Here is a 14,882-nt window from a genome sequence, read left to right as displayed (position 1 = left end):
GCTACCAGAGCAAGAGATGCAAATCAAAACAACAATGACATATCATCTTATGCCAACATTAACAAGGAAATTAAAAAAAAAAAATGGAAAAAAACAAATGCTGTCATATGTGTGGAGAAACTGAGACCCTCCTACATTGCTATGGGATTGTAAAATATTTCAATGACTCTGGAAAACAGTATGGCACTTCCTCCGAAAGTTGGAAATAGAAATAACTATGACCTATTCAATCTCTTTACTAGGTATGTATCCACAAGAAATATGAGTGAGAACACGAGTAAATACATGCATACCAATGTTTGTTGCAGTACAGTTGACAACAGCAAAATGATGGAAATAACCTAAATGCCTGTCAATGGAAAAAATAGATAAACAAACTTTGATGTATACACACAATGGAATACTATGCAACCTTGAAGAATAAAGATGAATCTGAAAAACACTTCATAACATAGATGTACTTGGAGGACATTATGTTGAGTGAAATTATGCAATCACAAAAGGACAACTATTGTATGAGATCATTATTGCAAAACTTATAAAATGGTCTGTATACTAAAAGAAACATTCTTTGGTAGTTACCAGGGCAAAACAAAAGGGGAGAGTAATTCACTGGCTAGAGGGTAGACACATGGTAGCTAGGACGACAGGGAGAGCAATATGCAAGGTGGGGGAGGACAATACAAAAAGAGAGGGAGAGTAGCAGATAAACAAGGAAGATGCAGGAAGTCTTAGGGAGGTATACACAGCCTAAATTGGATAGAGATAAATAGTGATTTATACAACCTTGAAACAACTGTGTTCTGTGAGTAGATATGTGGATAGAGACATAGGCTGAATGGGTAGAGGGGTGGAAAAAATGTTTATGTACTTTACTGTCTTGTGGCTATTGGTCTTCCCTGCCTATAATAATTGTAAAACAGACATTAATGTGTGAAAGGAATTATTACTGAAAGCTTATCTAAAAATGACTGGATATGTTAAAAGGGAATTAGAAGTTAATTTGTTAACTGAAATCCAAATAACAGAGCTCACCATCATAGTACCACTTTGCACTGTCATAGACATCACTCAGCAGTTTGTGGGAATGCAAGTGCTCAAGTTCACCAAATTCCTTTTGTTTAACTGAAGGATCATCACTATGAAATAAAAAAAAAAAATATATATATATATGCACTTTTAATTACATGTCTCCAAATATATCATAGGATAGATTATATTTTTAATGAGTATTTTATAAAAGTATAGCCCTTTTCCTGTTTATAAGGAGCGCCGGGAATGCTGATGGGTAAACACTGGGCTGCTAACCTCAAGGTCAGTAACTCAAATCCACCAGCCACTCTGAAAGAAAAAGATGAAGCTTTCTGCTCCTGCAAAGATTTATAGTCTCATAAAACCTATTGCTGTTACTTGTTGCTAAGTACGTTCCAGTATGTTTAGACTCATAGTGTCTCTGTATAGAATTACTAAAGAGTGGCTGCTGAATTTAAACCACCGACCTTGTGGTTCAAACTAATTTTGTGGTCAAGTGTATTATCCCCCAGCACCACACCAGGACTCTAGGAACCCTACACAGGGTCGCTATGACTTGGAATCAATTCAGTGGCAGCAGGTTTGGTTTGGCTTTGGGGTTTCTTGTTTCTGGAATATGATGTGACTAATAAAATCCAAAGAGTAGTTTCTTGAAGTGTAAAAACCCAAGATCCACTCCATTCCTTCAATTGCCCAATGAACATCAACACCTGTTCAAAATCAAATTAAAAACCTAGAGCTAGAGTGGTTTGAATCTCAGATTAAAACTATCTTGCTTTTTACCTACTAATACTCAAAGGGCACTGATAAATTTGATATGAAATTAATTATGGTTTATAAACCCATATTACATCTAATATATTATGTTCAGTATATTTTATTTCAAATAATCTCTACTGAGCAATTCATAAACATTTACTGAGGCCCACTTAAGCACTATACCTCTTTAGAAAAGGCAAATCTTCCAAAGTGTCTCCAACAAACTCATCAACGAGCTTACATGACATTGGAATAAATCCCAAATTAGACATATTTTCCTTGGTGCTTTCTGTAGACAAATTAAAATGTAAGATAAGGTCAAATGTGAAATGCTTGCATTAGGAAATATTATAGGAAAGTTTTGCATTATTTTCTAGAACTTCACATTAATTTTTTACATTTGATTTTATTTGATCATTTTCAGGCTCTCCCATAAAATTATTTCTTACATTAAACATTTTGGATCACTGAGGGATATAAAGGAATCAATGGCATTTAGGTAGGCAAGTAGGTAGGTAATTAAGCAGGTAACTAGTTAGTTTTTGCTGTTGTCATGAAGTGCCTTTGAGTGTGTTATGATTCATAACAATCCTGTATAGGGTATTTGAGGAGCAGCTGGTGAGTTTGAACTACCAAATTTGCAGTTCAAAATGACATTGGTGATAATAGATATAGACAAACACACAGAGAAAAAAATGACAACTTCTATGTTTACAAATATCTATTCCTTTCATTATTCCCTGTTGTTCAGCGCATTAGAGTTCTGACTCATAGCTACTCTATATGGTATTTTTGAGGTGTAAATCTTTGCAGGAGCAGAAAGTCTCATCTTTCTTCCACAGAATAGCTGGAGGGTTTTGAGCTGCCAATCTTGTGATTAAAAATTTTGTGCTTATCCTACAGAGCCATCAGTGAAGTAAAGGAGGCATGGTGGCACTGTACGTTAAACACTGGGCTGCTAAGCACAGGGTTGGTAGTCCAAATCTACCACCTACTCCATGAGAAAAAAATGAGGCTACCTGCTTCTGTAAAGATTTAGTCTCAGAAACCTTATATATGGTCATAATAAGTCAGACTCAACTCCATAGCCATGGGAATTGTGAGGCAAAAATCTTGAAGATAGTATTTCATTCAGAAATTGCCTATATGTATACAATTAGAATGGAGTCCTGGTGTGGAGCTGTGGATTAATGCGCTGGACTACAATGTTGGTTTGGATGGCAAGGTCAGTGGTTCAAGCTCACCAGCTGCTCCTTGGAAACCCTATACAGGGTCACTATGGGTTCTAACTGACTCGACAGGACTTAACAATGACATACAATTAGAAGAAAATAATTTTTTTTTTTAATTTATTTAGTTTCATTGCATTTATTTAGTTTCATTGCAATAGCCTCTTGGGCTCACTTTCATTTTACCATAGGATTTTGCTAAGTAATATCCAGTTTGTTCTGACTCATAGCAAACCTATATAGATTTTCCAAGGTGGGCTGATGGGTTCGAACCACCAACCTTTCAGTTTGTAATCCAGTGCTTATCCTACAGCACCACACCAGGACTCCTAGATAATATGTATGTAATATCTCTTTAATGCTGTATGATGCTGTGGGATAAAGCATTGGACTGCATGGTCAGTTTGAATCACAAGGTTGGGGGTTCAAACTCACCAGCCGCTCCTTGGAAACCCTATACAGGGTAGCTATAGGTTGAAACTGACTCGATGGTATTTAACAACATTTTTTGTCATATCTATTGTTAAGTGTGAGTCACATTTTAAAATAAACAGAATTTCCAAAGTTAGAAAATGCTGTCAAGGGATGGATTAAAGAGTTATATATACATACACTCACTTAGATAAGTTACAACCCTATCATGATAATGGACTAATGCATTACTTTTCATTCAGAATTTGTTCCCTAATTCTAGGTAAGCATACTAGTCACTGACGTCGTGGAATGGCACCACAGGTTAAGCACTCAAACTCAAGGTTCGTTTGAACCACAGGGCTGGTGGTTCAAACTCTCCAGCCACTCCTTGGAAACCCTATACAGGGTTGCTATGAGTTGGAACCGACTTGACAGCACTTAACAACAACATAGTAGTCACTGATCTTGTTTGGTCATTATCCCCTTAGTGTTCGCTGTTCTTGTTTGCATTGATGAACTCTCTTCCAGAACACTTTATTTCTCAAAGCCCTTGTGATGCAGACCAGAAGTGCTAGGATTTAATACATGGAGGAACAGTTCTGACATAGCAAATATGACAGAAGTTAAAAAAGAAATACCACAGCTCCCTACTTTTTCAGGCAAGACAATTCCAAAGTGGTTTCTCCACCATTCCCGGGATTTCCAGTAAAATTACTTCTAGTTGCCCACAGTCGTAGCTCACCCATAAACATGTCCTGCTTTAAGTTTTCTTTCCTTCTTAGTGTTGCGCTGTAGGATAAGTACTAGACCACGAGGTCAGCTTGAACCACAAGGTCGGTGGTTCAAACTGACCAACTGCTTTCCTCAGAAACACTATACAGACAGGGACAGTATGATTCAGAACCAATTTTATGGCAGTGAACAACAGCACTGCTCTATTGGACCTTCCTGAAATCAATTAATAATTGGCACACAAAATCTCTGTCTGATGAAACCTGTCCTGACAGAAGGAAAAAAGATATACGTTCTTCTCTCATGTTCTGAAAACTAACATGATATCAATTTCAGTTCCCAGGTGTTTTCTCACACTCTTTATGGAATCATAGCCTTCTTCCTGAAATCCATCATCTATAAATATCTTCAATGGTTCTCAGATTATGGATTAACAGCATTTGTTTTTCTGAAAATATCCACATAACTTCTTAATCAATTTAAGGATATTGCATAATGCCATTATATTTTAACTTCTATCATTGCTACTGGGAAGTTTATCATTTGACTAACTTTTAGCAAGTAATTGTTTAAGATATTTCTTTATTTTGTGTATTTCTTAATTTGTTTAGTGTGTATTTGTCTACTGAATGTGTACATGCATGCATTTGTCTGTTTGTTTTCAACTTCCAATTCATAGTTTACCCTGATTTTTGTAGTATTTGGACTTTTCAATGTGCTCCTAAAATTCATAGTTTTGTGCAGTCAGCTCATTTACTAACACCATCTGCTTCTTTGGTATTATCCTTTGTTCCTGCCCTGGGCAGTTAGGATATAAACTTATGAATCACTGAGATCAACAAATGCTGCCCAGGACAGTCAAGGCTTCCATGTAGATTTCCACTTAGGTTTCTAGATTCTTCTTCCATTTTTGCCCCTAAGATTTCCTTACATTGTTTTGAACTTAGCAATAATTAAGTAAAACAATGTTTGCTGAATCTTATACACCATTCTAAGGAGCTCTGGTACTGTAGTGGTTATGAGTAGAGATGCTAATTTCAAGGTCAGCAGTTCAAAACTATCAGCCGTTCACTGGAAAATAGATGAGACTTTCTGCTTCTGTGGAGATTTACAGCCTTGGAAACCCTATGCAAGGATGCTATGAATAGGAACCAACTTCACAGCACACCACCATCACCACCATACACCATTCTGGAGTCCTGCTGTGGCATTGTAGGATCAACACTGCACTACTAACCAAAAGGTTGGTGGTTCAAACCCATCATTTGCTCCTTGTAAACCCTATAGAGGGTTTCTATAAGTCAGAACCAACTTGATAGCACTTAACAACAACAACGTACAGCACTCTAAGTTTTGCACAAATAAATTTTCCACCTTATTTATGCTGTCATAGTACTGTTAATAGAAGCCAAATATATCTGGATTTTTATTTAAAATTGGCAACAACACTAATTACAAGTAAAACATAAATCTTCAAAATTATAGTCATAAAATACTATACAGTGAGATGCACAAGAATGCCCAAACATGCATATAGTACCCATTTGACTTACCTTTGATGGTTTGATTATCAGAACTTGACTAGAGGAACATAAAAACATTTTGATAAAGGAAACAAGTATAAATTACTACAATTTAAGGAACTTGACCTATACTTATGGGTGTAGTAGCTCAAAATACCAACTGAGAGGGAAGGAATCTTCATATCTAGGATCAATCCTATCCCCTCTGTGCACCAGGTTTGATAGGGACAGGCAATTTAGACATTGGCTACCTAAAATAGGGGTCAATAAAGGCACAAAATGACTGACTTATGAGTTTTCAAGAAGGTGTTTACTTTCAGAGTGTGTGGAGGAAGATAGAATCCCCAGTGAATAGTTTTCATCTTGTCTAGATGGGTCTGGTGAAAGGAAATGAGGATTATATTCTTATGATTCTAAAGTGAGTAATTTTTATCATAACATTACAATTGTCACAGCTGTAAAGGTAGACGTTTTGTAACATAAAGGCGGAAGTAGTTAATCTTGCATTTCAGGAGCAGAGGACCCTAGGACCATCAAGGGAGAAGAGTGTGAGCGGAATGTGGGACCCTATCCAGAGAAGCAGCAACACCAGAAATGGAGGTAGAGATGAAGACATGGGAGATAGAGCAGCTGAGAATGCCAGACTCATTGTAAGAGAAAGGCTGTGTGCTGGCAGCCAGGAGGCAGGCTTGCAGAATGTGCCCCTTGGTATAGTCATAAAATAATTTATGCTTTTCACATTGAGTTAGAAGCACTTTTAAACTGTTTTCAGAACATACTTTTATTTAAGATTAACTTAGGAATCTATTACCTTTAATAGGTGAAGAATTCTTTTCAAGAAAATGGAGTCTTGTTGTTCTCAGAGGAAGTGGCTTTCCAACCTCAAACTCTTTGACCAGGTTTGACACATTATGCCAGAGATGTTCATAATCCCTTTTAATGTCACTTCCCAAATTCAAAGGTTGGCCTACATAACATTTAAAAGTACATATTATTAAAAGTACTTCATACATATACACAAACACACACCTTAACCAAATTCACAGAGCTGAAGTAAATTTTCAGGAAGTTCTACACTGCATCTAAATAAAAACCATCACTAGTGTTGCCCATAGAGAATGCTGTGACATTGTAGAAAAAGCACTCAACTGCTAGCCACAAAGTTGACAATTCAAAACCATCAGTCATTCCGCAGGCTACTTATACAGTGTAGTTATGAGTCAGAACTGAACTTATGGCACTTATTAACAGTACTTTCCATGAGGTTTAACCTTTTAAAATGTATCATTTTCATATTAATAACTAATTTTAAAATCTAAATATATTAACCAATTGCTTTTTTAATTGCTGTTGAGTTGATTCTGACTCATCGTAACTCCATCTGTGAAGAATAGATCTGCACCATAGATTTATCAAGGCCTAACTTCTGAAAGTATCTCTAAATGGGTTCAGATTGTCAGCCTTTTGGCTGCTAGTTGAGTGCTCAACCATTTATACCACCTAGGAATCCTAGTTTATATTAAAATCAAAATAAATCCACTGCTGTATAGTCAGTTTCAACTCATTGAAACCCTACAGAACATAGTAACACTACTCCATAACATTTCCAAAGCTTTATAGAAGCTGACTACCACATCTGTCTCTTACAAAGCTGCTAGTGGGTTCAATCTGCTAAGCTTTATGTTAACAGCAGAGTACTTAATAACTATATCATCAGGGTTTCTTAAATTGCATATAACAAGTATGTAAAACAACTTTAATTTAGGAAGAAAAAAGAATCCTAAATATCTAATTATACTGGAATGATTACATTAATTAGAGGAAATATTATAAAGAAATACACACATTTATATGAACATTTCAGCTTCTATGGAATGTCAAATACCCTAAGACATATTTTTTCCCAAAATATTTTATAATACTAGTGAAAAATGTTTGAAAATAGCACACTCTTTCAAATGGAAAGAAAACAAAAATTACACATATATCTAAACAAAAGATAGATTAAAAAAAAGATGTTTACTGATCCATATATGTGGGAATTAGACTGTTTTTGAAATTTTCAGTACTTTATAGTGTTCATTTCCGGCAAAATCACTGCAGTACCTTGAACATATTCATTTTCATAGTAAAAAGCAATATTCTTCAGCAAAGCCTCATCACTTAAGTCAGAAAGATAAGTTAAATTCAGCTTCTCAAAAAGGTTTATATTATGTAAGATGAAATATTCACACCAGTTTTTCTGAAAATTGAAAATAAATTCATGTTATTGACAGGTTTCATATTAGCTTATCAAGATCAGGATTGACAAGGAGGTCAGGGTCATATGCACATGTCTGGGTAAAATGGCCTAGGGGTGGGAAGAGACCATTTTGGGGGCACTGGACACAGGAGCCCAACATACTGTAATCCCCAAACCAGAAAATAAAATATTTACTTTATGAAGAAAACTTTTTCTTAACTTTTTAGAACATTGGTCTAAATAATATTTGCCCTTTTGTGATTGACTAATTTCACACTGCATAATGTCCTCCAGGTTTATCCATGTTGTGAGGTATTTCACAGATTCATTGTTATTCTTCACATTATGTAGTATTCCATTGTGTGTATGTACCAAAATTTGTTTAACAGTTCTGTTGATGAATATTTAGGCTGTCTACATCATTATGCTGAGTAAAATTAGTCAATCACAAAAGGATAAATGTTATTGATTAACAACGTTGTTCTCACCTAAGCCTCAACAGAGCCATAGGATACACTGGACCACAAGGTTGGTTGGAACCACAAGGTCGGTGGTTCAAACTTACCAGCCATTCCTTGAAAACCATTTATAGGATCAATATGAATTGGAACTGACTCGATGGCAATTAATAGCAATATCATTTAATTGATCATAAATCACTAAAACTTCTTTTAAAACAGTTATATTGTTGATAGACACAAACTCAGATATGCACGAAATATATGTTCTTACAACTAAATTTTATTGCTTACCTTGCATTTCAAATAAGCTAATTTAAAAAATTAATCTAAGCAATACCATGTAGATGTCAATTCAAATTAATTCAATCACTTCTTAGTCATACTCAGATCAATTTCCTTCATGGGTCCATTTTTGGAAAGGAATACTTATTAAGTGTCATCCTAATTTAAGCAAGAAAAGGATGCCTGGCTGACTTAGTTTTCACATAGGCAACATACAAGTTAACCATTTAAAATTGGAGTGAGGGCTCTTCTTACCATATCTCTCTCTTTGAAGTATTTCATTCACTACCATGGCATCAATTTTCATCTGTAGGAGAATGATTTCTAATCTTTAACTACTGAAATCCTATTCCACTCTCCTAAACTCCAAACCAATATTTCAAACCACTAACAAGTTGTTTCTTCAAACTCTCACTATATATTTTAATATCTCACTGTCATCTCAAATTCAATGTATCCAAAACTGAACTCATTATCTGCTTGCTTCCTCAAAGGCACTTGTTCCAATAGAAACATCCACACAAACGCTCAAACCGAAGGCCTGACTCATCTCTTTCACTAATATCCCCATGCAGTTAGTAAACTTTTCAATTCTACATCTTAAGTAATTCTTGAAACTGCCCGCTATTCCTAATCCCTATTCAGCTCATCCTTAGTATCCTCTACTACTACCTAATATGTGGACCAATAGTCATCTACAGGTTTCCCAAGGTCCACTCTTTTATACTATAATGTACTTCCATTCTATAATGTACTCTCCATATTACAACCAGATAATTTGTATTACAAAGAAAAGTAAAAGAAATGCCACTCACACATTTAAAACCTTCAATAGATTCACACTGTGTTTATGATCAAGTTATATCTCCATTCCTTTAACAGCTCTTTAGTGCTTTATATGATTAGTCTCCTAGCTGCCTCTTGAGCTTCATCGTTCTCCCTATGTTCTCACCATTCCAGTTTCACTGTATGTATTTCAATTCTGTTCATGCCATCTTCGGGATGTTCCTGTGTACTGCACTGTTTCATTGTTGGAAAGCCAATTTGCTTCTTCTTTCCACCTAGCTAACTCCAACTCATCCTTCAGGACATGGGTCCCTTCACTTCTCTTCATTTTTTTCAAGACTGGGTTGGATGTTTTTTATTATTAGATTCTAAAGCCTAGTTACTCCTTGAATTAAAAATTCAATATCTGTTTTCCCTCCAAAATAGCTCCATGAAGAGGATGGGACAATAAAGGTAAATGTATTTGTACTTTAATCACTGTGCTTAGTATAATGCATGTAAGTAAGTATTTGTGGCCTGGATCTCTGATTGAATAGTTATAAAGCACTTTCCTTGAATATTCTGATGGTATATATCAAGACCCTTAAAAAATGCTCTATGTCTAATAAAATTTCTGAAACTGAGCCTAAATCAAAAAGTCCCTGAACAACAGTATCATTTATAATAAAATTAAAGTTCTCTCAACAAACCATAATACCATAATTGAGGGATGGGTAAGTGAGCCATGGTACATCCACCAAAATATAATTATAGTCATAAAAATGTTTATCAAGAATGTTAAAGAAAAATAAAAAATATGTGAGATACGTAAAAAGATCAATAGATATACACATACATGATGAGGCTTCAAAATTTAATAGGAAAATGAAGTTAAAGATAATGGATTTTTTCTATAAACTTGAAGATTTATATACGGAGTCCTGGTGTGGTGATATAGGATAACTACTGGGCCTCAAGGTCAGTTTGAATAGCAAGATCAACAGTTCAAATTCACCAGCAGCTCCTCAGAAAACCTTTTGTTATATATCTAGATAGATAGATATATTGTTGTTATATATATATATATATGGAATAATAGCAACAATAAAATCTATGCATTTAAAATAAATTAAATAACAAAAGTATTAACAGTTAGCAGCATTGATTAGAGTAGTAGAAACTCTGGTTAAGGTTTTCTTTAATTTTTGTTTCTATTTTTCCAAAGACTCCAAATTTATCTAAATGTCCTCTATAATGGACAAAAGTAGTAAACTAATAAGTTTATTAGTTTTATTTATTTAATATTTCCTCAGTTTCTCTCAAGAACAGAACGCAATAGACATTATCCTTGATGACACAAAACCTGACCATGTCAGAGATTTGAAGAAAGAAAAAGATGGAGACTTCCCCCCAAAAGTCACATATATATCATGCTCTTTGTTACTGCTATCAAATATAGCTGTTAAAAATTGGAAAGTTACTTATTTAGGCTATGAAAACTTATAGCCTCCAACAGGCAAACATTATTCCAATATAAGCTTATTTTTAAGGTGGCTATGCTTTTCATCTATCAAACCACTGAAATAAACAAAGCAAAACAAAACAAAACAAAAAAAAACTCGACAAACAAAAAACTAAGAAAGGGTATATTTACCATTTTAAAGAAAGTTTGAGTGTCCTTAATCCAATGGGAAGTAATGAATCTAGCACAAGCTCTTTGAGAAAGAGGTAAGTGGAGTAGAATAGCCACACTGAGGCAATGCATTCTACACAAATCTTCCACCTCCTGCAGGACTAAGCAATTACTGTCCACCTGAATAAAACACAGAAGGCATGCCAGAGAACAGGCTGTGAGATAACATAATGCAGGCAGCACAATAAAACTGGGAATTGTGTATTATTATATTTTTCAGTTTATGCTTTGGAGAAATTTATTTTATATAAATATGTGCATTTATACAAAAGTAGAGGAAAAGACAGGTGAAACTTCCCACTTAACAACAGTTCATATAAAGTATTCATCAGGAGTTTTTTCATTATACCAAACTTAGGCAAACTAACCAAACAGCTAATAAAGTCATGTGACACGTATTAAAGTCTGTATTTTATCTGATACACCCTACTTTTAAAGTATGTTTTAAATGGTCAGTGTGAGGATGGCAACATATCGGAAGATCATGTTCAATGAGAAAAAGAGGAAATCAGTGGGCATATTTCACATCATGTGACTAAGAGTCCATAACTACCTTTGGATGTTTCAAGCAGCATTGTCAGTGAATTGAGACTAAGACTTACACAGGTCATCTTTAGCATGTCAATTATACTCCAATGATTAGAAGTGCTACAGAGATAGATTTGATTTAATATCATTTTTGTGAGAACAATTTCAAATGGCATGCCCAAACATGTAGAAATGTTTCACTAAAAAAAAAAAATGAAGATTTAAGCAGACCCTGGAAAAACAAATATGAAAGAAGCTAGGCAAAAAATGATGAGTCCTGACCAATTCTGAGACTGTGGAGGAAAACTAAAAAACTTCATTTCTCTAATTATGAATATTCAGCTAAGATTCTCCTAGCACAAGGAAACCGAGAGAGAGCTCTGGTAGCGTAGTGGTTACGAATTTGGGCTGCGAACCTTAAGGTCTGCAGTTCGAAACTACCAGTCGCTCCACGGGAGAAAGATGAGGCATAATAACAACTATATATATATATTTGTACATAGGTGTCTACCTTACTACACACACAGCTATGAATGTGGTAGAGCACACAGTGAGCAAATAATGAAAACTTCTTAGATATTATCAAACCTCTTAAGGTAATGAGTTGCTGGGCCTTGGAGCTCAGAACCATAGTCTCAGGGGACCCCATGGTCAATTGCATAACATAGTCTACAAAGACAATATTCGATATCCTACTTTGTTGGGTAGCGAGGGATCGTAAAAGCTCATGAGCAACTATTTTAGGTGCAACTTTTAACCTCTGTATGTGTGGAAGAAAGAAAAATGATAAACATTTCAGAGATTTAGATTAAATTAGTCCAGTGGACTAATGGAACATGTGAACATTAGTCTCCATGAATCTAAAACCAGAAGAAACTAGACAGTGCTGGTGTACCACTATCAATGGCTCTGAAAAGGATCACATTAGAGGGTCCCATATAAAGTGGAAGAAAATGTGGAACAAAACCCAAAATTATTATTATTTTTTAAAGTGCTACTGCTCAGAAAGATACTGGAAGAACCTGAGACTATGGTCCTAGACCATACTGAGGTCTAGAAAGGAACTCACCCTATGGCCCAACATTCATCCAAGGAGTAGTTATATAGGAGTGACAACACTAGTATCTATGGTATGCTCAAATGAATGATGGAAGAGTCAATCATTCAAAATCAAAAGGGCAACAATTTTTCTAAGGACGAAGTTAAGAATGGATGGGAAGGTGGGTGGAATGGAAATAGGAACATGAGGGAGGAAGTAGGATAACTATTGTTATATGGTGATGGTAGTGGTGGTAGTGTGCCATGGAGTCAGTTCTGACTCACAGTGATCCTGCATAGGGTTTATGAGGCTGTAAGCCTTCACAGGAGCAGAGAGCCTCATGTTTCCCCCGTGGAACAGCTGCTAATTTCAGATTGCGACTTTGTGATTAGCAGTCTGATACAGAACCACTTTGGTAGGGGATTGCAATCATTGAGATGAAGCAAAGTGTAGGACTGTTGAATGTGAAACTAATGACCTTGTCCATAAACCTTCACTCAATTCACACTAAAAACTTTAAGAAAAAAAAAAAATTATCAGATTGTATACAAAATAGTAATTATATATGTGTGTGGATTTACATGCACATGCATAAATAAGCACATGTATGTAAGGATGAATGGTTAGATAGGGAGAGAATCCAACAGATTTGTAATGATTCCTCCTTGTCAAAGAAAAGGCTATGAACTTTTGTATTTTCCAGCTGCAATGACACCAAGACAAAAAAGCAGGAATGGTCTTTAAAAAAACAACTATTTGGGGACCAATGTGAGACAGAACTAGGTTTATTTCAGATTGTCCAAGACTCAATGTTCTTGTCTGTAAAACAGAAAAAACAATACTGCCACTGAGACTCTTTTGTGAGGATTTATGGTGCAATACAAATAAACAGCCCAGAACTTAAGAATGCAGTATGCTTAATTTCTTTTTTATGCATTTCTTTCTTTTTTTTTTTTTAAGTGATTGGAAAAATTAATATATGGTAAGTAAAATATAGGGAGTGTAGTGGTCCCCATAAGATAAGCACTGGACTGTGAACCATGTGGTCATTTGTTTGAGCCTACCAACTGCTCTGAGGTAGGAAGAAGAGGCTTTCTGCTCCTGCAAAGATTTACAAGCCTCAAAAACCCTATACAGGGTTGTTATGAGTCAGAACCAACTTGACGACACTTCACAAGTAAATCATAAGATAACGCACCTTTACAGTAAAATACTAAATCATACAATAGCATAACAGATGTTTTCTTATCAATAATTTTTTTTATATTTCCCCCTTCTTTTGAACATTTACATTACTAAATGATTAAGCACCAAATGAAGAAAATGATAGAAGAAAACCAATAAAATTTAAAATGTGGAGAGACCTAAGCACATCTTCTGCAGGTTAGTTACCTGGCCTGAGGCAGTCTTGTTTCTGTTTTCTAAAAAGCGATGGTACATACTCAAAGTCAGTGAGCATGAAGCAACACAAAGAACACACCGGATATCAGATCCTTCTGGCCAGAGTTGCATAAGCAGAGAAATATTCTTACATGCCTGTCACAGAGAAAAATTTTCAAATGTCACATGGTATTTAGAAAAGTAATAAAAACAATAGTAGAGAAAATAGTATAAATAATAGAAATGGAAATTGTAGAAAAGATAAAAATGAATGACAAAGATGACAGAATAGTCATATTTCAGAGATCCTGGAGAATCATAACAAATCTAGTGATCCTATTCATGAAACCATAAAGAAAAAAATGGGAAAATTTGCCTACATATAACTGGAAATATTTATTAAAAATGATAAACAAAATTTTGATGTGAGAAAATGCAAATGAAAGGATATCTTAATGGTATTTGAAAAATACATATGAGGAATTTTCTATAGGAATAAGGAATAATTAATGCAAGATGTAGAAATTTCATTCTACCTCTCTGTCTTTCTCTCACTTTCTCTATGCATATGAGACCTGGTGTGGTGCTAAAGGATAAGCACGGGAGTCTTTCTCAGAAAACCTATACAGGGTCATTATAACTCAGACCCTACTCAACAGTACTTAACAACAACAACAAACATTTCAATTCTAGAAATCCTGGTGTGGCACTGTGGGATAATGCACTGGACAGCAAGGTCAATTTGAACTCCAAGATGGGTGGTTCTAATTCACAGCCGCTCCCTGGAAACCCTATATAGGGTT

The 14,882-nt window shown here is 35.2% G+C and overlaps 1 protein-coding gene across 1 annotated transcript in view; it reads right to left on the bottom strand.

Annotated features, from left to right (window-relative positions):
- Nucleotides 1-14,882, bottom strand: part of DDX60 (DEAD (Asp-Glu-Ala-Asp) box polypeptide 60) — a 204,479-nt gene that overhangs the window by 97,681 nt on the left and 91,916 nt on the right. The window contains exons 6-11 of the mRNA XM_006864550.1: nucleotides 14,077-14,235; nucleotides 11,094-11,255; nucleotides 7,796-7,931; nucleotides 6,501-6,656; nucleotides 1,975-2,080; nucleotides 1,036-1,139 (exon numbers count right to left, since the gene is read on the bottom strand). Coding sequence (XP_006864612.1) covers nucleotides 1,036-1,139; nucleotides 1,975-2,080; nucleotides 6,501-6,656; nucleotides 7,796-7,931; nucleotides 11,094-11,255; nucleotides 14,077-14,235 — 823 coding nt within the window. The remainder of the gene's footprint in view (nucleotides 1-1,035; nucleotides 1,140-1,974; nucleotides 2,081-6,500; nucleotides 6,657-7,795; nucleotides 7,932-11,093; nucleotides 11,256-14,076; nucleotides 14,236-14,882) is intronic.

Source organism: Chrysochloris asiatica, unplaced genomic scaffold (assembly GCF_000296735.1).
Source record: "Chrysochloris asiatica unplaced genomic scaffold, ChrAsi1.0 scaffold00066, whole genome shotgun sequence".
Lineage (NCBI taxonomy): Eukaryota > Metazoa > Chordata > Mammalia > Afrosoricida > Chrysochloridae > Chrysochloris > Chrysochloris asiatica.
Note: the sequence above shows the minus strand (reverse complement) of the source record. Positions and strands in the feature narration are given on the sequence as shown.